General features: G+C 37.2%; 1 protein-coding gene across 6 annotated transcripts in view; it reads left to right on the plus strand.

The window, feature by feature from the left end:
• abca2 (ATP-binding cassette, sub-family A (ABC1), member 2) overlaps nucleotides 1-24,125 on the plus strand; it is a 62,603-nt gene that overhangs the window by 35,235 nt on the left and 3,243 nt on the right. For 2 of the 6 annotated variants that reach the window (XM_082169606.1, XM_082169611.1), the window contains exons 7-48: nucleotides 615-809; nucleotides 964-1,185; nucleotides 1,905-2,257; nucleotides 2,333-2,492; nucleotides 2,682-2,810; nucleotides 2,898-3,065; nucleotides 3,231-3,327; nucleotides 4,563-4,736; nucleotides 5,257-5,359; nucleotides 6,843-6,957; nucleotides 7,069-7,259; nucleotides 7,387-7,537; nucleotides 7,648-7,852; nucleotides 7,969-8,139; nucleotides 9,336-9,516; nucleotides 9,698-9,910; nucleotides 9,993-10,189; nucleotides 10,411-10,590; nucleotides 11,100-11,275; nucleotides 11,396-11,516; nucleotides 11,603-11,884; nucleotides 12,846-13,058; nucleotides 14,257-14,359; nucleotides 14,488-14,813; nucleotides 15,744-15,957; nucleotides 16,872-16,977; nucleotides 17,067-17,178; nucleotides 17,362-17,422; nucleotides 18,589-18,763; nucleotides 18,866-18,981; nucleotides 19,113-19,260; nucleotides 20,321-20,444; nucleotides 20,532-20,664; nucleotides 20,906-21,026; nucleotides 21,127-21,305; nucleotides 22,117-22,258; nucleotides 22,535-22,669; nucleotides 22,841-22,944; nucleotides 23,042-23,134; nucleotides 23,226-23,328; nucleotides 23,562-23,699; nucleotides 23,862-24,071. In XM_082169606.1, the coding sequence (XP_082025732.1) occupies nucleotides 615-809; nucleotides 964-1,185; nucleotides 1,905-2,257; nucleotides 2,333-2,492; nucleotides 2,682-2,810; nucleotides 2,898-3,065; nucleotides 3,231-3,327; nucleotides 4,563-4,736; nucleotides 5,257-5,359; nucleotides 6,843-6,957; nucleotides 7,069-7,259; nucleotides 7,387-7,537; nucleotides 7,648-7,852; nucleotides 7,969-8,139; nucleotides 9,336-9,516; nucleotides 9,698-9,910; nucleotides 9,993-10,189; nucleotides 10,411-10,590; nucleotides 11,100-11,275; nucleotides 11,396-11,516; nucleotides 11,603-11,884; nucleotides 12,846-13,058; nucleotides 14,257-14,359; nucleotides 14,488-14,813; nucleotides 15,744-15,957; nucleotides 16,872-16,977; nucleotides 17,067-17,178; nucleotides 17,362-17,422; nucleotides 18,589-18,763; nucleotides 18,866-18,981; nucleotides 19,113-19,260; nucleotides 20,321-20,444; nucleotides 20,532-20,664; nucleotides 20,906-21,026; nucleotides 21,127-21,305; nucleotides 22,117-22,258; nucleotides 22,535-22,669; nucleotides 22,841-22,944; nucleotides 23,042-23,134; nucleotides 23,226-23,328; nucleotides 23,562-23,699; nucleotides 23,862-24,071 (6,840 nt within the window). The remainder of the gene's footprint in view (nucleotides 1-614; nucleotides 810-963; nucleotides 1,186-1,904; nucleotides 2,258-2,332; nucleotides 2,493-2,681; nucleotides 2,811-2,897; nucleotides 3,066-3,230; nucleotides 3,328-4,562; nucleotides 4,737-5,256; nucleotides 5,360-6,842; nucleotides 6,958-7,068; nucleotides 7,260-7,386; nucleotides 7,538-7,647; nucleotides 7,853-7,968; nucleotides 8,140-9,335; nucleotides 9,517-9,697; nucleotides 9,911-9,992; nucleotides 10,190-10,410; nucleotides 10,591-11,099; nucleotides 11,276-11,395; nucleotides 11,517-11,602; nucleotides 11,885-12,845; nucleotides 13,059-14,256; nucleotides 14,360-14,487; nucleotides 14,814-15,743; nucleotides 15,958-16,871; nucleotides 16,978-17,066; nucleotides 17,179-17,361; nucleotides 17,423-18,588; nucleotides 18,764-18,865; nucleotides 18,982-19,112; nucleotides 19,261-20,320; nucleotides 20,445-20,531; nucleotides 20,665-20,905; nucleotides 21,027-21,126; nucleotides 21,306-22,116; nucleotides 22,259-22,534; nucleotides 22,670-22,840; nucleotides 22,945-23,041; nucleotides 23,135-23,225; nucleotides 23,329-23,561; nucleotides 23,700-23,861; nucleotides 24,072-24,125) is intronic. The other 4 variants (XM_082169609.1, XM_082169607.1, XM_082169608.1 and 1 more) reach the window with 4 other exon arrangements.

A 24,125-nucleotide genomic window follows, 5' to 3' on the forward strand; every position in this document is an offset into this window, starting at 1 on the left:
CTGTGTTTGCTGACATTAGATTTGTTGTCTTATCTTTAGGTTGAGGAGGTTGTGTGGTTTAGCTTGCATATTAAAATGGTTATTATGCGTTATTAATGGAAAATGTTAAACCTAATCATACTGGTTACTGCATTAATTTTGACAGCCCTAAAAATTTGTTTAATAATGTTTAGTAATATTGAAACTGATGCTTTGGTTTGGATTCAGTAGACGGTTAGGTGGCATCTCACTATGCATCAGTGGAGTGTGGCAGTCTACTGAAATGAGGTCTGGGGATTTTTTTTGTGGCCGTGTTCTTATTTTCATAAACATATATGTTCCGGTTTCATTTCATGCTGCTGAGCAAACTGAAATTATCTTTGCGCAATAAAGACACAAAAGTCTCGTCAAGTTTAAGCATTTTAAATAAAATCATTTACATTTATTTTTCGATACTGTTGATTTACTTTCTCATGCCAATTTGTTTTGAGTAAACATTGCCAACTCAAAACAGGGACAAAACGCCCCTGCTATTATACTGTTAATAGTTTAGTTAGTAATTTGCTGTAAAGGTCTTTCCAATTACAGCATGCAATTGCTTATAACCTTGCAGATATAAAACAATCATGTTTCAGTCTCTCTTTCATACCCAGAAGCAATTACTTGGAGGCTGGCGAAGTCTGGAGGGGGGTCTGATTCAGAAGGCATTGAGAGACCCCACTAAAGCAGCTCACCGTCAAGCTCTGCTTAAAGTCCTGTCCCAAGCGCTGGGGATCGCTGGGGGTGGAGGAGGACAAAAATTTGATCCTCAAGCACTGCGTGAGATGGAGGTCGGTCTGCCGCTCCACTTTAAACCTGAAGCTTTTTAAATGTCAAATACATTGTTTTTTTGCAATTCCTTTTCTCAGAAATGATACTCTTCTGTTTAATGAGAACACCTCACAAAACTGCTGGATTTCTTCAATTTTTTCCATGTTTTTTCAGGGAATTCTCTTGACTGGTGCAGTGCTTGAGACACTCACTTGTGGGGAAGGAGGGAACAGCGAAATAAGCAAAATCCTATTGGTCCCTGAGAAACAACAGGCAGTTTTACAGGCCTATCTAACGACTGTTTGTGGTGGAGGGGCGGGGCAGAGGGCGGAGCTCTTTGGGAAAATGAGTGAAGAATTGAGGGATCAGATTGATACACAGAGAGTCTTTGATCAGGTACCTACAAAAACAACACATTTTCTTTACCAGACACTATTATTTCCCAGGGGTTGATTGTTATTAAAATTAACCTATACATTATACATAAACATATTAACCATTTGTGTGAAAATTATTTATATACATTTTTCTAAATTTAAAGTTTATTTCTGAAGTTAGTGTATTTGTTTTAGCAGGTAGACAAGAGTGTCAGTGATGTCATGTTTGAGATTAAATCTTGGACATTGTCTGATTAAAAATAAATCTAAATTAGTTGATGTCACTTATTTTGTGTTATTTCCAAATAAGCTCTTAAATAATGCAACGGTATATATATATTTTTTTATTTTGAATAGTGTGTTTTAGGATATGTAAATGTTAACTGTGAAATGAGCCTTAAAAAAACACAGGAATCGGTCATTTTATTCAAATTTATTACTGTTAAGAATGTCATTTCCACTACTGTGATTTCCTTCACAGAGTGCTGTGAAACATAATTTGAGATGTGATGGAAATGACACTATGGTGGGAAGTTTCAGAGAAAAGAATAATAAAAACCTTCACACATATACAGAAGCTTTCCACTGTTGGACATTTGTAGTGAACAATTTAAATAAACAAGTCGAGAATATAAAAAGAGAAAGTCTACAGAGCCAAAAGTGCCATATTAACTGTACCTATTGCTTTCTCCTCTGTCCTTTCTCCATATGTCACTCCCTCCTGTCCTCCATCCTCAGTTGCATCTGGAGCAGTCTAACATGACTGGACTCTTGGATCAGTCCCACCTCGGGGGTCTGCTGAAGAACCTTGCTGATGTGGAACGGCTGCTAAGGGATGTGGATCTGCTGTCCGGTCTGGCCAGACTGCTTCCTAAAGGAGCCTGTGCAGGCCACCAGCCTCCTCCTATAGCCAACACCACCTCATGGAGCTCCAACACAACAACATGGGGTCCCAACACAACAGACAGCCCTGTGGAGGAAGGAGAGGGAGCCGCAGGAAATGAGGCTGAGGCTGAAAACCCTAGATCACAGTTTTCTGCCTTTGTTCAGCTGTGGGCAGGTCTTCAGCCTATTCTGTGTGGGAATAACAGGTGTGTATATGGGTGTTGTGGGGTGTGTTACCTTTCTGAATGCGAAATGTGAATGTTATTTTTTAATGTTGTTAGGATTATTGAGCCAGAAGCTCTGAAACAGGGCAATATGAGTTCCCTGGGCTTTACCAGCAAAGAACAAAGAAACCTGGGATTACTCGTTCATCTCATGACTACAAATCCCAAAATCCTCTACTCTCCCATTGGCTCAGAGGTGGATAAGGTCATACAAAAGGCAAGTCCAGACTCTGAAAAAAGTTTAAAAAGTCTGAGCATTTATATCATAACAATCGGGTTTGCAACCTGAAAAAAAGCCAGATTAATTCCTCCTCTATCCAATTTACCTATTAAAACTTCCTGGTCATTCTTTCATTCGATTTAGATTGTACCCAAGGTGGGTTAATCTTTTTTTTTTACTCTTTAGGCCAACGAGACGTTTGCTTTTGTGGGTAATGTGACTCACTATGCCCGTGTGTGGCTCAACATCTCAGCTGAATTAAGGGCCTTCTTAGAGGAGGGTAAATTGCAAAATCACCTGATGTGGCTCCAGCAGGTAATATTCTGTGTTTCAGTCGTTAATTTAATAGCACTTCATGTTGTGCATGTGCTTGATGTCTTTTGTTTTGTCCATATGTCGTAGTTTATTGCAGACCTAAAGAGGCACCATGAACTGTTGAACGTCTCAGACAGTGAGCTGATGAACAGTCTGCTGGAGGAGAACTTCACCCTGCCAAACACAACCACTCTCCTGGAGCAGCTGCACACCATCGATAATGCTGCTTGTGGCTGGACAAACTTCATGTCAAAGGTCAGAAGAAGAAAACCTGTGGAGTGTGTTTTGATGTTCACACCATAGAATTAAAACAAATACAAAGTCAATTGCATTCTTCATAAAATAGGAAAATATATATTTCTGGCTTTTTTTTTCAACATTTATCTGCCGAAAAATTTATTTTGATTCTATATGCCTCAGGTCAGTGTGGATATCTTCAGAGGCTTCCCTGATGAAGATAGCATTGTCAATTACACACTGAACCAGGCCTACCAGGACAATGTCTCAGTCTTTGCAAGTAAGTGATCAATGGATTAATGGAAGTGATTGTAACGAAACTTGTCGAGAAAATGTGCTGGGTCATATATTGCACTCACAAATTAAAGGAAATATATGTATTCTATTCATGGGTTTCATCAGGTCCCTTTCCACAGGTGTATTAATCAAGCACAATGCAGTCTGCATTCATAATCTAGGTGCTTGATTTTATACACCTGTGGAAAGGGACCTGATGAAACCCATAAATAACTAGAATTGAGGGGATAAAATTGTCCTTAAAATGTCACAAATCAATACAACGTAGTCTTTATTTTCTTTTATAAAACGGTTAGTTCCAATCCTTGATTCTGATTGGTCAATAGCTGTGCTTTATTCACGATAAAACACGGCTATGACCGCTTCACCCAATGGTTCTATTTATCACTGCGCCCTTAGCAACCACACGTATCAACATAAACATAGAAAAAAACCTCTTGTTAGGCAGCATTTTAGCAACTAAATTAATAACATTGACAAAATAGATTAAAGACCTAACTGTTATCTATCAAAATATGTGCCCTTGTGTTTTTATTTAGGCTATGTAAATATTTTGTTTAGTGCAGAGAAAAAATAACGGAATAAACAAACAAAAAAAAAGTTTTCTCATGCTGAGAGATAAGCTATGCCTATTTGTGTGAGGAAATTTCACAAATATTGTGTTGTAAAAAATAAAAAGAATGAGACAAAGTTTGAGAACGGTTTGTTGTTTTTATTTGAGCTTTCGTGCATATTACACATTGGAACGTTGTTGTTCACGGTCAGGGACTATTTTTTTTCTACCGGAAGGAATGCTTTTATTGATTTAACTTCGTGAAAGTTGCACTAATACATTTTTTTTTTTTACTTTAATATTGTGTGGTAACCGTTTTATAAAAGCAATAAGGTACTCGAGGCAAGTGCTGTATCGTGAATAAGTAACGGCTGAAGGGGTTGCAGGCACTCCGCTTCGCGTCGTGCCTAACAACGCCCTTCAGCCGTTACTTATTCACGATACAGCACAGCCTCTCGTACCTTATTGCTTACATAGTATAGTATATAGTTCTTTTTTCTTATGATTTTGGGGTGAAATATGACTCAGCCATTTATTAACAAGCTTTGTGTGACTGACCCATCCATTCCCCATTAAAACCACATTTTCATGATTCATTTAGCCCTTAGTCATACATTTTTAAATATAGCTAGCAGCCATATGTTTAATCTGTGCTTTCTCTCTAGGTGTGATTTTCCAGACCAATAAAGATGGATCTCTGCCACCCCACGTTATGTATAAGATTCGACAGAACTCCAGCTTCACAGAGAAAACCAATGAAATCCGCCGAGCTTATTGGCGTCCTGGGCCGAACACGGGAGGCAAATTCTACTTCCTTTACGGCTTTGTGTGGATCCAAGGTATAATAAGAAGACTTAGTCATAGGATAGGATATTCAAAAACAGATATTGTATTGTATGTGCTCTAAAGTACTTAAGCTGTGAGCACTTTCAACTTTTGATTTTATTGGCAGTGAAAGATCTAGTTTCCATCTAGAGTGATAGTCTAAACTCATGAGTGTTATTTTGCCATTTGTGCAAATTTTTTTTACAAAACTGTTGACAAAGCAAAAAATAGTTCTCTGTGAAACAACATCCACAGTGTATTGAATAGGCATGGGAAAAGTGGAATGAAGTTGATGTTTTATTCAAAATGAAAACTATTCTGGTAAAAAGTGCACCTGGTTATGTAAAGCTTAGGGCGTCGTGCGCATCAAATAAAGTGCTGGTTTGGCTTTTCTGGAAGCTGTGCTTATTCAGGAGCTCAGAAAAGCGGATCAAAGCTTTCCCTCATTGCAGAAGTGCAAAGCTGCTGTGTGTAAATTCAGATCTGTTTATTTGATGGTGTGTGTTGATGTTTCCATGTTTCTTCCTCTTCTAGACATGATTGAGCGAGCAATCATCAACACGTTTGTGGGCCATGATGTTGTGGAGCCTGGAAACTATGTGCAAATGTTTCCCTATCCATGCTACACTAGAGACGAGTGAGCTTAGTCTTCCTTTTTTTATTGTATACTTTGTATTAATTTCTCTTTTCGGCTGACTGCTCGTAGCCTATAACACTACATTTAAGACATGGTGAATCGCAGATGTTCAGTTGCATTGTGTTAATGTGTGTTATGCATGTGATGATGAAGTGGTTTCTGAATGATCTCAGAGTCAGAGAGAACACAGATGCCGAGATAAAAAAAAAAAGAAATCTCTCGCTCCAGGCTAAATCACGCAACCTTCCCGCTCTGCTTCCACTCTGCATTAAATTTGCAGATGACACAGCATTAGTCAGTCTCCTTCAGGGGAAAGAGGACAATCATAGACTCATCTTAGAACAGTTTATTTCGTGGTGGGATTCTTCTGATCTACTTCTTAACACTTTTAAGACCAAACAGATGTGGGATTTTAGGAAAATGATGATGATGTTTGTTACTACTATTTAAGGAAAGCTAATTTAGAAAGTTGTAATGTTTATATAAGTTTGTTTTGTGTAAATTTATACATATTGGTTATGACCTTGTGTATCATTTGCTCATTTGGAGACAATACTGTGGCAATACTAACGGAAGAGAATCCTAACCACTGCAAGCAAACTTTTATGCACCCTTAACAGTTAAAAGTTTACACATTTCTCCTAGCTCATAGTAAACCCACTTTACCAAGAATTTGATGCTGTCTTCAGGTCATAGGTTTAGGTTGCCAGCATAAATATATACACTATAGGTTTTAAAAAAAAAACGTTTTAAAGTTTTTTTTATACTCACCAGGGATGCAATTATTTGACCAATGGTAAACTTTTGAATGGTAGTTTACAATTTAGAATTTTTTTTAATTATTAAATGGCCGAACCATGGGCAACTTCATGAGTTGAGTTGAGTTCAGTTCAGTTTAGTCCTCTGTGTGTTAAATGGGTAGTTAACCCAAAAATGAACATTCTGTCATTATTGACTCACCCTCAAGTTGTTCCAAACCAATTTCTTTTTTTCTTCTGTTGAACACAAAAGAAGATATTTTAAAGAATGTTGGTAACCAGACAGTTGATGGTAGCCATTGACTTCCATAGTAGGAAAAAAAAATACTGTGGAAGTCGATGGCTGCCGTCAACTGTCTGGTTCACTACCATTATAAACTACCATTATAAAGCTTGGAAGAGCAATGATATTTTTTAATATAACACCAACTGTGTTCATCTGAAAGAAGATAGTCATATACACCTAGGATGGCTTGAGGGTGAGTAAATCATGGGATAATAAAAATTTGGGGGGGAACTATCTCTTTAAGAATGCCTATGTCCAAATCCACTGAAGACAATTGTCTCAAGGGATTAATAAAGACACTACTAATAAAACATCTCACAAATTCTGGTTAATACTAGCTTTGTACTGGTGGAGTTTATAAGTAGTTACAGGGTGTTATACTTGTGATGTATCAATTGGTGGAGGTGTGAGGAGTTGTAACAAGTGTTTTGATTTGCAGTTTCCTGTTTGTTATCGAGCACATGATGCCTCTGTGTATGGTCATATCCTGGGTCTACTCTGTGGCCATGATGATCCAGCACATCGTAGCAGAAAAGGAGCAAAGACTGAAAGAGGTAAGCGAATAGACTGAACTGTCCTTTAAAACAAATAATTCCTCTGCTGAGAAACTGAAGCAGGAGAGATTGAGAGTGGTGCCATGGTTGATGCGAGGTGTTTTACCACAGGTGATGAAGATGATGGGCTTGAATAACGCAGTGCACTGGGTGGCCTGGTTCATCACAGGCTTCGTGCAGCTTTCGATCTCAGTGACGGCCCTCACTGCCATTCTGAAATACGGCAAAGTTCTCCTCCACAGCGATCCCTTTATCATCTGGCTCTTCCTCACAATCTACGCTGTCGCCACCATCATGTTCTGGTATTGGAGCGTGCCATTCCTAGTTTTTACTCCCTCACATCCTATTTACATTGTTTTTCAATTAGGAATAGTAGTCAAAAGTTGTGTGACATCATGTTAATGTTCTCTCCGCTTTCTTTTGGGGAAGTTTCCTGGTGTCGGTGTTGTACTCTAAAGCCAAACTGGCCTCAGCATGTGGAGGAATCATCTACTTTCTGAGTTATGTGCCCTACATGTACGTGGCCATAAGAGAAGAGGTGGCTCACGACAAGATCACTGCCTTTGAGAAGTGCATAGCGGTATGAAGACCTCCCATGAATCCCTTCCATGTTTCAATATAGGCACGTAATGTGTTTGATAGTTGGCTCTACTATAGTTCTTGAGTGATTCTCTCTCTGTGTGTCTGCAGTCTTTAATGTCTACCACTGCATTCGGCCTGGGGTCTAAGTACTTCGCCCTGTATGAAGTTGCTGGAGTGGGAATCCAGTGGCGCACTCTCAACCAATCACCTGTAGAGGGTGATGACTTCAACCTCTTGCTGTCTATGGTCATGCTAACCATTGATGCCATTGTATACGGTGTGTTGACCTGGTATATAGAGGCTGTGCATCCAGGTAAGTTGCAGTGCTGTCATTATTGTGCAATGCAAACACTGCCCATGTTCTTGTTGTTCGGTAACAAAATTGTAGTATTTAGTTTTGGTTTCCATTTAGTTTTTTTTCTTTTCCAGGGATGTATGGACTGCCCCGGCCATGGTATTTTCCCTTGCAGAAATCCTATTGGTTAGGTAGCGGCCGCATAGAGACGTGGGATTGGCCGTGGAGTGGCGGGACCAGGCTGAGTGTGATGGAGGAGGACCAGGCTTGTGCTATGGAACACAGGCGCTCAGGTATGACTCTCGGTATGACGATCAGTTATGTTGACTTTTTGGGATAACAGACTAATGGTGGGCTGTGTAGGCTAATGGATAGCAGTTCTGACTTAGTCATTCTAAATTAATCAGGGGTGTATTTGAAAGGTTGAGTCAGGAGACACACTAATAATTATCCTCCAAAAATGTACAAATATATTGAAACAAATGTAGAACCTGTTTAGATTATTTATATTCTTTAGTTCTTTATTTATATTTTACAAGCCAACATTCTGATTTTCTATGTAAGCTTATTTGTGATGCATGCAAAGCTATCGTTCGTTCTTTCATTCTATCATTTATTCGATCATTCTATCTATCTATTTATCTATCATTAGTTTTATCGTTTGTTTTATCTATAGTTCTATCATTCCATCTATTGTTTGTTTGTTCTATCATTCATTCTATCATTCCATCTACCATTTGTTTTATTGTTTGTTTTATCTATAGTTCTATCATTCTATCTAATGTTCGTTTGTTCTATCATTCTATCTTTCTATCATTTGTTCTACCGTTTGTTCTATCTATTGTTTGTTATCTTGTTTGTTTGTTCTATCATTCGTTTGTTCGTTCAATTGTTCTATCGTTAGTTCTATCATTTGTTCTAACGTTAATTTAATCTTTTTCTATCGTTCATTCTATCGTTCATTCTATCGTTCATTCTATCGTTCATTATGTCATTCATTCTATCATTAGTTATATCGTTCATTTTTTCATTCTATCATTTGTTCTATAAATCTGTTGTTCGTTCTTTCATTCCTTCTATGTATCATTCTTGCATTCTATATATCTATCTCTATCATTATATCATTCATTCCATCATTCATTCGTGAGTTCTATCTATCTATCTATCTATCTATCTATCTATCTATCTATCTATCTATCATCATTATATCTATCATTCAAGTGTTCTGTCATTCTATTGTTCTATCTTTCTAACTATCATTCTATCTAACTATTGTTCTGTCCATCTTGACCTTCAAACATTTATACAATTAAAAAATTTCAGACAATGCTTTGTCAAGTCAACAAAGTTTGTCTTTCAAACTTTTAAATTTAGTTTACATTATTGGCTTACACTCTTTGTTAAAGTTAGCATGTTTTGTGTCAAAATAATGTACATTGTTTGTAAAAAAAAAAATTCAGTTTTTAGCTTGTTACTGAATTTAGGTCTATTTGTTGCTCAGATGAAACTCGTGGAATTGAAGAAGAACCCAGTCACTTGCCGCTGGTGGTGTGCATAGACAAACTGACCAAAGTCTACAAGACTGGCAGAAAACTGGCCCTAAACAAATTGAGCCTAAACCTGCATGAGAACCAGGTTGTCTCCTTCTTGGGACACAATGGGGCTGGCAAGACCACCACTATGTGAGTGTTAGAATATTGTATTTCATAGTGTGTTAGAGTGGTTGATACCCTCTGAACCCATACTGTGCTTTTTATTGAGGCTGACAGTCGCACCCTACTAGCTGAAAATTGGATGTATGTACTGTATGAAACTGAAGTGTCCTGCAGAAAATGTATTTATTATCCAATGAATCTTTCATAGGTCCATTCTCACAGGACTGTTTCCACCCACTTCTGGCTCTGCCACCATATACGGCCATGACATCCGCACAGAGATGGAGCGCATCAGGCAGAATTTGGGCATGTGTCCCCAGCACAATGTTCTGTTTGACAAGCTGAGTGTGGAGGAACACCTGTGGTTCTACTCACGTCTGAAGGGCATGGCTGAGGAAGATATTCGCAAGGAGATGGAAAAGTGGGTTAACGCGCTCACATTTTGCCAACACTTACTCATTCATACCCATAACCGAGTTCATAGAGTGTGTTGGAATTCACAGGATGATAGAGGATCTTGAATTGTCCAACAAGCGTCACAGTCTGGTTCAGACTCTGTCTGGGGGGATGAAGAGGAAGTTGTCAGTGGCGATTGCGTTTGTAGGTGGGTCTCGGGCAGTGATTTTGGATGAACCCACAGCAGGAGTGGATCCATATGCCCGTCGAGCAATCTGGGACCTCATCCTTAAATATAAACAAGGTGATCCTGCCGTTACTAATGATAAATACTCTACCGTTCAGAAGTTTGGGGTCGGGAATATGAATCGTCTCTTATTCTCAACAAGGTTGCATTTATTTGATCAAAAATACAGTAAAAACATGTGAAATATTATTGACCCCAAACTTTTAAATGGTAGTGTCTATGTTGCATCAGTTTCCAAATACATGATCAGTCCAAAACTAGAATCTGTGTGTGCGCAGGTCGCACCATCCTGCTTTCCACTCACCACATGGATGAGGCTGATCTGCTGGGAGACCGGATTGCCATCATCTCTCATGGCAAGCTCAAGTGCTGCGGTTCTCCTCTGTTCCTCAAGAGCACATATGGAGATGGCTACAAACTCACACTTGTCAAGAAACAGAGTGACTCGCACACTGCAGGTATCCTTATTTGGGATTTTTTTATTACTATTTATGTCTGAGCCGTCACGTCGGCATTGCTATATATATATATATATATATATATATATATATATATATATATATATATATATATATATACATACATACATAAAACATTTACAATTAACATAAAAATGGAAAACTGAAAATATTAAAATATAAGCTCATTTAAAATATGAATAAAACTATAATAGTATATAAATAACACTAAAATACCACTGTTGTAAATATATAAAATTGTTTATAATTTTATTATCTCAATCTATTGGTAAAGATCGGTTTTACAATGTAAAACACTGAAAAATTTTCTGTGAACCGACTATTTGTTATCTCTGTTTTATCTCTGTAAATTTTTTATATGATTCTTCTGTTCCTCCTTTCATTGTTTGATGTTTTAAAAGATCAAAAGAGCAGCACAAATATCTTCTAGTTCTTCTTCTGCTCTTTCATCTGCCGTGGCCCAACATCATGTTTCTGTTTGTTCTCAGATCAGTCAAGTCAGTCTCCATCCTCTTCGATGTCTCCGTGTTCAGAGAGCAGAGTGACACAGTTCATCCGTCAGTATGTTGCCTCCTGCCTGCTGGTGTCCGACTCCAACACTGAGCTCTCTTATGTCCTACCGTCAGAGGCTGTCAAGAAAGGCTGTTTTGAGAGGCTGTTTCAGGTACACACTAACAGTGTTTCAAGACCACTGGAAAGACACAGTTTGATATCATCAAATCTTTATTCATTTGAATATGAAGCGTTTGCTGATGGGCACGTATATTGGGTGAATTTTCTTCAGGCTCTGGAGCAGAGTTTGGACAACTTGGCCTTGACCAGCTTTGGTGTGATGGACACCACACTGGAGGAGGTCTTTCTGAAGGTATCAGAAGAGGATCTATCACTGGAGAACAGCGATGCAGGTTAGATGTTGAAGAGTGCTGTAGAAATGCATCTAAAGCCATGAGATTTTATTCATATTTCATATCTCTCTCTTTTTCTTTGTCAGATATGAAGGACTCTCCCGGTGGAGCGTCAGCTGGGAAGCCCTCTAATCTTTTAGGAAGGCCACAGTGTGAGGGGGCACCAGCTGCTGCTGTGATCCGGCCAGAGGTGGAGCTCAGTAACCTGATGATGTGCTCCAGGCTGAGCCCAAGCCAAGCATCCCTACAGTCCGGCTCTTCTCTGGGCTCAGTGAGAGGGGATGAGGGGGGCCTCTATTCCGACTTCTATGGAGACTACTGCCCTCTGTTTGACAATGTCCAGGATCCTGACTCGGCCAGTCTCCGAGGTAAGGAAAATAGCATAATAATAATAATATTTATTTATAATAATAATAATAATAATTATTATTATTATTCAATGAAGTGTATTTAATTTTATTATTATTATTTTATGTTATTGACACATTTGTTCAATTTGACATTGTAACTGTTTAATTCTGTTCTGTGGGATTTTTTTGATTTTATTTTAGCTGATTAGAACTAATGATTAGAAACAAATTAACCTATTTACACAAATGATTTAGCCGTATTTCTTTCCTTATTAAAAAACTAAATGCATTAACTTCAGAAAACTTTTATTAAATACATTTTATTAAGTATTTTAAAATTATTTCATTGATTGAGAGCCATAATTATTATTTATTATTATTATTACTATGTGATTTAATTATTTTTTTATGTTAACACATTTATTCAGTTTGATAATGTAACTGTTTCATTCTCTGTGTGATTTCTAAAAAAAATAAAAAAATAAAAGTTCCATTGATTGAGAGCCCTGATTATTGATCATTATTGTTGTTATTCAGTGTGATTTAATTATTTATGTTATTAACACATTTATTCACTTTGACATTGTAACTGTTTCATGGTAATTTCAACAAAAAAAAAGTACATTCATAGCTGATTAGGTTTCTTTTTTATGCATTAACTACAGAAAAGTTTTAATAAACACATTTTATTTAATATTTTAAAATGTTTAATCGAATGAGAGACCTAATTATTAATATTTTCTTCATTTATAGCTCAGTTGGTGGTTGTGTTGGTAGAAATGTATTAGGAACAAGTTCTTTTTGTGGTTCTATCTTTTTCTATGGCTTTTAGAAAGAACATTTTGTCTATTGCTGTTTGAAGCTTCTGGACACATAAAGCGGAAGTCTTTCCTAGACAAGTGCATCTCTGAAGGGCCTGGAGGTAACAGATAAAGTGCTTACCTACCGCTCAGTGTACCATATACCCTCTGTGTTCCAGATGAAGAGTCCTCTCCGGAGACGCCAATACTGGACGGCCAAGGCAGCTTTAAGCTTGAGGGCTGGTGGCTGAAACTTCGGCAGTTTCACGGGCTGATAGTGAAAAGGTTTCACTGTGCGAAGAGGAACACCAAGGGCATTCTCTCACAGATCCTGCTGCCTGCTTTCTTCGTCTGTGTGGCCATGACTGTAGCTCTATCTGTGCCTGAGATTGGTAAGAAGGACACAGGGCACTTTGTAATTTTATATCAAGGTCAATGGTTACAGGAATTGCTTATTGTTTGGCTTTGGAAAAACTCACATATATTGTTAAAGGATTAGTTCACTCCAGAATAATAATTTCCCGGTAATTTACTCACCCCCATGTCATCCAAGATGTTCATTTCTTTCTTTCTTCAGTCGAAAATAAATTAAGGTTTTTGAGGAAAACATTCCAGGATTTTTCTCCATAAAGTGGACTTCAACGGGGACCAATTGGTTGAAAGTCCAAATTGCAGTTACAGTGCAGCTTCAACATGATCCCAGCCAAGGAATAAGGGTCTTATCTAGAAAAACAATATGTAATTTTCAACAACAAAAAAAGAATATTTATATACTTTTTAACCACAAATGCTCGTCTTGCACTAGCTCTCATTCATGCAAGACGTAATCATGTTTGAAAGGTCACACGTTTTATGTTTTAATGTTAATGTTTCTAAAATCAATAAAGAATGTGTTGAAAATTCTGTTATATCAAGGTCTTTAACGTTATACATCACAATATAGTTATTTTTGTTGGAAATACAAGGGGAAAATATTGAATAAACTACCAATTAAAAGAATACAGTAAAGACAATTATGATGTTAAAATATAATTCTATTTCAAATAAATGTTGTTCTTTTTAACATTTTTGAACACAAAGAAAACCTGAAATTTTTTATCACAGTTTCCACAAAAATATTGAATACAGCAAATAAAATAAATACTGTTTTTAACATTGATAATAATAAGAAATATTTCTTGTTTCATATGACATTGAGGACTGGAGTAATGGCTGCTAAAAATTCTGCTTTACCAGTACAGGAATTATTTACATTTTAAAATATATTAAAATAGAAAACAGTTGTTTTAAACTTTCATATTATTTAACAATATTCAAAATTGTAATAATATTTCACAATACAGTATGCCTGTTTTTACTATAGTTTTGATCAAATAAATGCAGCCTTGGTGAGCATTAAATTCTCTCCAAATGAAAGAACCGCTAACTTTTTAAAAAACTATTTTATGGGGCAATTTCATTTAGAATATATCATTATGGAGATTAATTTAATGATTTAATCAGAGCATTTGCTATCTGGCACTAAAATGATGCAGATCTTAATTAGACTTGAGTGAAGGCTGTTCTGATGGTCTCTCTTTGGTTCTGTAGGTGACCTTCCTCCCCTGATTCTGTCTCCATCTCAGTATCACAACTACACACAGCCTCGTGGAAACTTCATCCCTTATGCCAATGAAGACAGACTTCAGTACAGGTCAGCCACAAGGTCATTGTACAGTCAAATAACATTTTAAATACCTAAAGACTTCTTTGTTGCTGATTGAAGACACACACACACACACATCGTCTCTCTCAATCTTTCTCAACCTTTGTTTGCTTCAGGAGTAAACTTTCTCCAGACGCAGGCCCACAGCGGATTGTTAACACCCTGCGTCTACCCTCTGGAGTTGGTGCAACTTGTGTACTGAAAACTCCCTTCAACAGCACTCTGGACCAACTGGCTCAAACTCTGAATCCATATGCCAACAACTCCAAAACCCTAGCAGCCCGCTACTTTGACTCTATGTGCCTGGATTCCTTCACACAGGGTGTGCCTTTATCAAATTTTGTGCCCCCGCCACCCTCTCCTGCCCCCTCTGATGACCCAGAGGCACATTTTGAAGATGGCCTTTGGAACTACACTGCCGCTCCTCCTACTACTGTCCGAGGTCAGAGTTTACAGTGCTTACAGGTGTATGGTTCAATATGCATCTACATGTTAGCAATTTTATAATTTAAAACAACTGTTTTCTATTTTAAAACCGTTTTAAAATAGAATTTTTATTTTTCCTGTGATGCAAAGCTGAATTTTCCTTTAGAAATCAGTCTAATATGCTGATTTGGTGCTCAAGAAACATTTCTTGTTATTATCAATGTTTAAAATATTGTTTTGTGTTTTTTTTGTGTTTTTTTTTGTTGTTGTTGTTGGTGGTGGTGTTTTTTTGGGGGGGGTTTTTGGGGAAAAAAACGTGATTGATTTTTCAGGATTCTTTGATTAATAGAAAGTTCAAAAGAACAGCATTTATATGAAATATAAGTATTTAGTAAAATTAGAACTGTTATAAGTAATACATTAATTTTACTAAATTAACTTTTACATTTGATCAATTTAATTTGGTTTAATTCTGCACATTTTCATCAGATATGAAAGGGTGAGACCGTGAGAGGAAAATGAAAAATGAATTTGTTCACCCTGAAATTTAAATTGTTCCAAACCTGTATACATTTCTTAATTTTTGGGTGAAGTATCCTATTAATATTAGATGCCATTTTAGTAATGTTTTTTTTAAATTGTCAAAAATAAATGAATATGATGAAATATTGACAAAAAAACTATAAAAATGAACACTGATCGACAGCCAAAAAATATAATAGAGAAATGGTGATTCATACTGAAAGTTATGAAACTTTGGAGATAATATCAGGAATGACTGAAAATAATTCCTGTGCTGCACATCTGCTGACTAATGCTAAAAATCAAGAATTTGTTTTCCTTGCATAATGAAGATTGTTCTGTAACATCTTGTGTGCCGACTCTGTCTTTTTCCATGAAGCTGTGTAATATGTATTCTTCCTCTCACCCTGCTGTGTTCCCACAGAGATGGCGACGTCTCCCCCCACGCTGCCCTTGACCATCCGAGAGCCGGTGCGCTGTATCTGCTCCATGCAGGGCACAGGCTTCTCCTGCCCCAGTGGAGTCGGGGGCCGACCTCCCCTCATGAAGGTAGTAACTGGAGACATCTTGGTGGACATCACAGGTCGCAACGTATCAGAATATCTCCTGTACACCTCTGATCGTCTCAGATTACACAGGTAATCTTCTGAAAGGGTGTCGAAATTGTATTTATTTTCCTAAGGTCCAGTAATGTTAAAGTATTTAGACCTTTAGTTGTAACAGGGAGATTTAGAATTAAGATGGCTGTTTTTTGCTTCTGTACCTTTAAGAGTTTTATATAAACATTCTCTTTATATGTGAAATGCTTACACCGAATTTGTGGGTTTGCTGCTAGGTCCAATTTTCAGGCCAGGTTGCTGAATACTGTTGTAATATGGTAAAATATAATTGCTCATTTGTAAATGTGCTTGTGTATTTATCCTTATGACATCACTGCAAACCATTCATTTCTGGGTGAGCAGTTTGTGCAGTTCAGTTTTGATAAATTACTTTTTGGACTGGTTTGATGTTGTTTATATAGTGTATTGAACATTTTTATTTCTAGACCTCAAGGAATCTTTTATTTTTATTTTTATTTTCATTTTGTATATGACTCCTTTAAAATCTGGATGTAACAGAGGTAGCAACATAACTTTTCTTCCGTATTGTGAGTGACGTACATCTGAGTCAAACGGATTATCAAAAAATAATAATTTGTAGGGCGGTCTTGGTTCAATCTAACAGTTGTTGATTGGATGGAGGCAAGAAATCTGAATGCATGTTTGAAGTCAGTTAAGAAAGGGGTGGCGTTTAGCTGGACTAAATTATTGTACAAGTCCAACATAAGTTACAAGAAGATTTAGTTTTGACAGTTTTGGTCAACATTTTCATAAAAAATTACAATGTCAAAACATTTTATTATTACTTTTTAATGAAACATGCATGGATGAATTGTTCACAATAAGATCAAAAAGATACATTTAGAAAACAGATGAATTTCCATTTCAGGCTAATTTTGTTGTTAAATTCTCTTTTTTTACCTCTCAAATTAACTCAAAAACTTATCCTGTAGATATGGAGGCTTTACTGTAGGAAACATTCAGAAATCTGTCCCAGCATCCTTCGGGAGAAAAGCGCAACCCATGGTGCGCAAAATAGCAGTGAGGCGATCCTCACAGGCAAGTCAGAGCATCTTTACCCTTTATAGCTAATCATTTTTATAGCTAATATTTTATCATAGGTTTAATGTTTTTTTCTTGATCTGCAGGTGCTTTACAATAACAAAGGGTATCACAGTATGCCCACTTACCTAAATGTCCTCAACAATGCCATCCTCAGAGCCAATCTGCCCAGTAGTAAAGGAAACCCTGCTGCATACGGTGAGTTCACAGGTTGAATTAGCTGTGAGTGTTTATGTAGAAACACTGATTGAATGGCTGTGTTCTTTCTCTGTAATAGTGCGTGTTTTACTGACTTCTTTTTAAGTCATCTTAATTCTTTTGGTTTTTGTCATAAAGATTGTTTAGTTGCACTAAAAATCCTGTTTATGCTCATGTTCACAGGCATCACAGTGACCAATCATCCCATGAACAGAACCAGTGCCAGTCTTTCTTTGGATTATCTGTAAGTCTTACTTTCCTCTCTGCTTCCTGTTCCAACCCTTAGACACTCATTGCTTTATTTTTTATTTGTTTGATTGGTTAATTTTAAGTTTGCATGAAATGGAAGTGATAGACTTTTCTTCCCTATTGTGACGTATACCCGAGAGAACAGCTTCTCAAACTAGGAAAAAAAATATAAGGCGTGACTTTATTTTTGTCCGTCGAGAATTGATTGGATCGTTGGATGATTGTGGTTTGCTATTGTTGTGATCTCATGTGAGTGACAGGTTGTTCGTGCCAGTAAACACGTCATCAGAGAGGAGATGACACTGCAAGTGGGAGGGGAAGTTATTCTGATTTAAAAAAAGATGTGCACAGATTAATTATTTATAACAAACAATAATAAATAGGGATAGTACAAAAAACATTCCAGCCAAAGAGCTGAAAAATATGCAGTGTACATAGAGAATATGGCATATGCTTACTTACATCTCAGGTCTCTAGAAAGGATTTTCTTTAAAAAAAAAAACTACCAGTCCTACCAACTACAAACCCATCTTACCTTTTGTTAACACTTTTCACTAATTTAATATACGCATACGCACAAAAAAGAAAAGAAAAACACTCAATACCTATTATTAGGAATCTCCCAACCTTGGCAACATATCCATTTTCAATGCGGAAGTAAGGTGTTTTCTGTGAATGTGAAAGACTTATGATTTATTAGCCCCTAACGAGAAGAATATATCAAAGAGCAAAAACTGTAAAACTGTTTGCGCTACAAACCAGCGTCTTTATAATTAAGACAATATTAAAATAATATAGTAAGAAACACCAGTTTGCAAGTCAACTGTTTTGTACAGTTAAAAATAACTGGAAGGGGATGACACCGTAAGCCATGCACATTTAAATTACGAATGGATGTGCCTGTGCACACCTGAAAAATAAGGTGGATAGATAAAACGAATTAAATCAATAATTTATTAAAATTTAAATTCTGTACAGCTCTGGTTTCTCTTAAGCCAGTGCTAGCTTAACCATCACTGTAAAAGGCTTTGTCATGTTTTTTTAGTTGTTTTTTTTAGTTTTAGCAATATGTTCCAACAGTTGAGAGCCAGCCCTTTACAGAAAAATAGCTCTTTTAAAAAGCTCCTTCTGATTTAATATCTACTCTTCATCTCCTTCTAGGCTCCAGGGCACTGATGTGGTTATTGCCATCTTCATCATAGTAGCCATGTCCTTTGTGCCAGCGAGCTTCGTGGTCTTCCTTGTAGCAGAAAAATCCACCAAGGCCAAACACCTTCAGTTTGTCAGCGGATGTGACCCTGTCACTTACTGGCTAGCAAACTACATATGGGACATGGTAGGGTGAAGGAGAGATAATGTGCTGTCTATTCTCAAGCAAGAACAGTCCTGAGGGCTAAATTGGTTTACACACAGATTTCTTTTGTCCTTTCTTCGCTAGCTGAACTACCTGGTTCCAGCCACATGCTGTGTCCTAATTCTGTTTGTGTTCGACCTTCCTGCATACACGTCACCTACGAATTTCCCTGCAGTGCTCTCTCTCTTCCTCCTTTATGGGTAAGCTCTTTCTGCATGGAGACTTTAAGTCAGACATGGAGTGACAATAAATACAAACATTGTTTTGTCAGGTTTATTCAAGTCTTTAAAATCCCACATAAAATGTGACATTTCCCTCTCTCTCTTTCTAGCTGGTCTATAACCCCCATCATGTATCCAGCCTCGTTCTGGTTTGAGGTGCCCAGCACAGCTTATGTTTTCCTCATAGTCATTAATCTCTTCATTGGCATCACAGCCACGGTGGCCACTTTCCTCCTACAGCTCTTTGAGCATGACAAGGTACATCAGAGAGAGAAATTGTTTAGCATCATACATTTTTATCACTCATGGCGTCTATATAGTTTATAAATTGGTGTTCTTTTGCATTTTTTAATAGCACTGTGAATGATTAAATATGTGTGGTAAAAATGAACATATTCAAATGTCTGTAGAAAGGAAATCTCCTCCTTAATGTCTGATTCTTGGTTAATTTAGTTAATGTCATTCCTCAAAGTGGAAAAATCTGCATTCTCAAATATATATATTTTTTGTATAAAATATGGCTGACCATTTTCTCATACCTTGACAAATTAAAAACATTTCCAAATGAAGATAACACTCAGACCCTTATCCTTTGATTAGTTATATTTAATAAGTATATCTAAATATCCTGTAAATAAATCAAAATTAGTTATATGTATCTAAATATAAATAAATGTATATACTGTATGTATTTACATTTCTATTTCTCATTTTCATTTGTTGACTGGTCATTCAGATAAATAATTCCAAAATAAATCAATATAATCCATCAAGTGTGTAAATATAATGTAGGGCTGGACAATAATTCAATATCAATAAATATCGCGATTTTTTTCAATAACGGTGATATGATTTTTAAACGCATTCCTATATTTCAATATACATTACAGGCATGGGCTACATTTACGTTTTCATTTTTACTGCGTGATAAATATAAGCAGCACGGCACACAACGGCCAGGATTTTCTGGCCCATCGAATACCTTGGTCCAAAGCGGGCCAGCTCGGGCTAGAGGAGTGGTTACGAATAGAGGCGGAGATGTTTATATTAAATTTGAAAAAAAAAATATCTGTAGGGGAGCTGCAAATGTAAATCTATTAGAAAATGTCTTTATATTATTTCTTTATGTATTTATTTATTTATTGTAAAAAATTCCTTTTGAATTTATTTTTAATTGGGCATTTTTATTTAATTTTAAATACTGGATTTGGCCCGTCCCACCTAGGTGTTCTTGACCTTCGATCATATCTAATGTTTAATATCATATAACAATGTAGCATTTTATCACTAATGTATGTTTTTTCCTTTTACCTCACAGGATCTGAAGTTGGTAAACAGCTATCTGAAGTCTTGTTTTCTCATCTTTCCCAACTATAACCTCGGTCATGGATTGATGGAGATGGCCTATAATGAGTACATCAATGAGTATTATGCCAAGATAGGTGTGTTTGTGTGCTCCCCATCTCAGGGCACTGTTGAGGACTTTTCTTTGCTTTTTCAAATGATTAAATGCCTTCTCTTCCCTGCAGGCCAGTTTGATAAGGTGAAGTCTCCATTTGAATGGGACATTGTGACACGGGGACTGGTGGCAATGACCATTGAGGGTTTCGTTGGCTTTCTTATTACAATTCTGTGCCAGTACAACTTCCTCAGGAAAGCCCAGTGAGTGTGTGATTGTATACTGTGTGTGTGTGTGTGTGTGTGTGTGTGTGTGTGTGTGTGTGTGTGTGTGTGTGTGTGTGTGTGTGTGTGTGTGTGTGTGTGTGTGTGTGTGTGTGTGTGTGTGTGTGTGTGTGTGTGTGTGTGTGTGTGTGTGTGTGTGTGTGTGTGTGTGTGTGTGTGTGTGTCTTTGACAGTTGAAAATGAAAAAGTTCTAAAGGTCACTGTTTCCATCTGATTGAAGGAGAGTGCCTGTCAGCAGTCAGCCGGTTGAGGACGATGATGTTGATGTGGCTTGTGAGAGACGCAGAGTGCTGAGGGGAGACGCTGACAATGACATGCTGAAGATCGACAACCTAACCAAGGTCAGGCACTCCATGACATTTCAAAAACTTTCCCTTAACCCTGTCTGATCAGACCTGAACCCATCGTTCTGATGTTCTTAGAGCCTGCATCTCTCTACAGGTGTACAAGTCTCGTAAGATGGGCCGGATCCTGGCAGTGGACCGTTTGTGTCTGGGGGTCCGTCCTGGGGAATGCTTCGGGCTGCTGGGAGTGAACGGAGCAGGAAAGACCACCACCTTCAAAATGCTGACAGGAGACGAGAGCACAACGGGGGGAGAGGCCTTTATCCAGGGACACAGGTGCTACATTCAGAACACCTCTGATGTTATAGTGGTTTTTTTTGTGTGTTTTTTTGGAAGAATATAGAATATTACTTAAACTAAGTTGATTTTCCAATAATTTATGTATAAAACAAGAGAAAGCAATTTGCCCATGAATAAGAAAAATGAAACTTAATTCAAATAAGTCTTATTATATAAGTCTTATAATTTTATTTCTGAAGTAAAAAAAAAAAAAAAATGTAATTGACCTACTAAAACTTACAAGGAAGTTTTGATGTTAGCATGTTGCTATGCTAACGACACTATTGATTCATTTTCAGTATTGAATATTGATACAAGGTATTATTTTACAGAATATAAAATATGTCTTAAATTAAGTTGATAGGTTTTACCCTTTTGGTAAATCTTTAAGAATAATGCAAATAAATATTGTTTAATTTGAGTTTAAAACAAGAAGAATGCGTTGCCATCACAGAAATAAATAATATTTTAAAATGTATTCAAATACAAAACATTTAATTGAAATTGTAATAATATTTCACAATATTGCTCTTTTTACAAAATTTTCATCAAATAAATGCAGCCTTTGGTGACCGTAAGAGATTTCTTTGAAAAAAACATTTAAAAAAAAAACGTAATTATTCAAAAGAAATGTACCACCAGTGTAGGAGTATGTATGTATGCATGTATGTTTGTATGTATGTATGTATGGATAGATTTCTGTGTTGTTGCTTTAAATCTTTTTTTATGTTTTCTTATTTAATTCATGTTGTATATATACTGCTAGTGTAAATGGCTTAGTCAGTATGAGTCTTTCATTAACCTGCAGCATCTTGCGGGAGCTTTTATGCGTGCAGCAGAGCATCGGTTACTGCCCCCAGTTTGACGCTCTGTTTGATGACCTGACTGCTCGAGAACATCTGGAGATGTACACACGCCTCCGCGGCATCCCCTGGAAAGATGAGGAACGGGTGAGCACAGACACACACACACACACACTGTGCAGTCACACAGCATTCTGTAAAATGTTGTCATGCACTTATCAGTGATAGTCAAGTATGGATAAGAGCTCCTGAAAGCTCTCTTGAAAGCAGCTTGAAAAAGCACTTAGCAATCTATAAATGTTAACTGCAGTTTATTGTTAGATGTGTCCGTACTGTCGAGAATAAAATGTTTTTTTTATGAGTTTTTCCTACCATCTTTTTTAAATTTCTCACTCTCATTCGCTCTCACTTTGTGTCCTGAAGGTGGTTCAGTGGGCTCTGGAGAAGTTGGAGTTGTCCAAGTATGCTGACAAACCTGCCGGCACCTACAGTGGAGGCAACAAACGCAAACTCTCTACAGCTATTGCTCTGATTGGATACCCTTCACTCATCTTTCTGGTGAGATCTGCCTTTCGCTCTTCCCATAACATTCTCCACTCTCACTGCAAAAATCGTTTTCTTAATCAGTTTGTCTTGCTTTTCAGTGAAAAGTTTTTGAATTTTTTTTGCTACTGAGCTGTGTTAAATTACCCTGCGCAGGTCTAAACATGATCTTGTTTGTCATTATAGGATGAGCCCACCACAGGTATGGACCCAAAGGCTCGTCGGTTCTTATGGAACCTGATTCTTGACATCATCAAGACCGGACGTTCTGTTGTGTTGACGTCACACAGGTGTGGTAACTATAGAAATCTTGTTTTGTGTTTTTGTATTTAATTTTAATAGCTGCTACCTTTTCGCTCTGTAATGTACTGTTATGTTTATTTGCAGTATGGAGGAGTGTGAAGCCTTGTGTACTAGACTGGGCATCATGGTTAACGGCAGGTTCAAGTGCTTGGGAAGCATCCAGCATCTAAAAAACAGGTTTGAAAAGCCTCAGGCACTAAAATGTGGGATTCAGGAGTGCAGTGCACTTATACATTTCTGCTACACTGTTCTTTTATATTTGTTTCAGATTTGGGGATGGATATATGATAACAGTACGCACTAAGACCACCGCTAGCGTCAAGGAAGTGATACGTTTTTTCAACAGGAATTTTCCAGAGGCCATCCTAAAGGTGCTTAATATTCAGTACTAAAAATAAGTATTTTTGGGCAGATTTTTTTACCTTAAAAGAAAATATGTAATATATACTAAGACAGTGAGTTTTCATATTTATAGAAAGTTGCAAGAAGCTCTCACAAGGTGTTTTATGCAATGCTGACAAAACTAAGTATACATGTGTGTATATTTTGAGCTTGCTTCGCATGCAGTAAAAATGGTAAACTTCTGCTTATTCCTTTACCTAAGGAGCGGCACCACACAAAGATTCAGTACCAGCTGAAGTCAGAGAACATCTCTCTGGCTCAGGTCTTTAGCAAAATGGAGCAGGTGGTGGAGGTGCTGAGCATCGAGGATTATTCTGTCAGTCAGACAACCCTGGACAACGTAAGTTTATCTCAGAGAAATGGTACAGTAATAGTGAAAGTGTAAAGTAATGAAAGTGAATAAATGGTAGTTTCTTTGAAAAATACATATTATGAATGCAAAAGAACTAAATGTGTACAATATGAACCCAAAAGCTAGTAATATCTTCTTTTCTTTTCTTAGGTCTTTGTTAACTTTGCAAAAAAGCAAAGTGATAACTTAGAACAGCAGGAAAGTTCCCCATCTAGTGCTGGTCAGTCGCCACTGCAGCGGCTGCTTAGCATCCTCAGACCTCGTCTTGCTAACACAGAACTCAATGCTCTTGTAAGTGAAGAGCCAGATGAACTTGAGAGTGATGATGACGAAGGATTGATCAGCTTTGAGGAAGAGAGGGTAAGACTTGGGACACAGCAACATAAAAACCATATTTCAGTTAATGAGATAATT

This window comes from Leuciscus leuciscus, assembly GCF_965113295.1.
Source record: "Leuciscus leuciscus genome assembly, chromosome: 5".
NCBI classification, from domain to species: domain Eukaryota; kingdom Metazoa; phylum Chordata; class Actinopteri; order Cypriniformes; family Leuciscidae; genus Leuciscus; species Leuciscus leuciscus.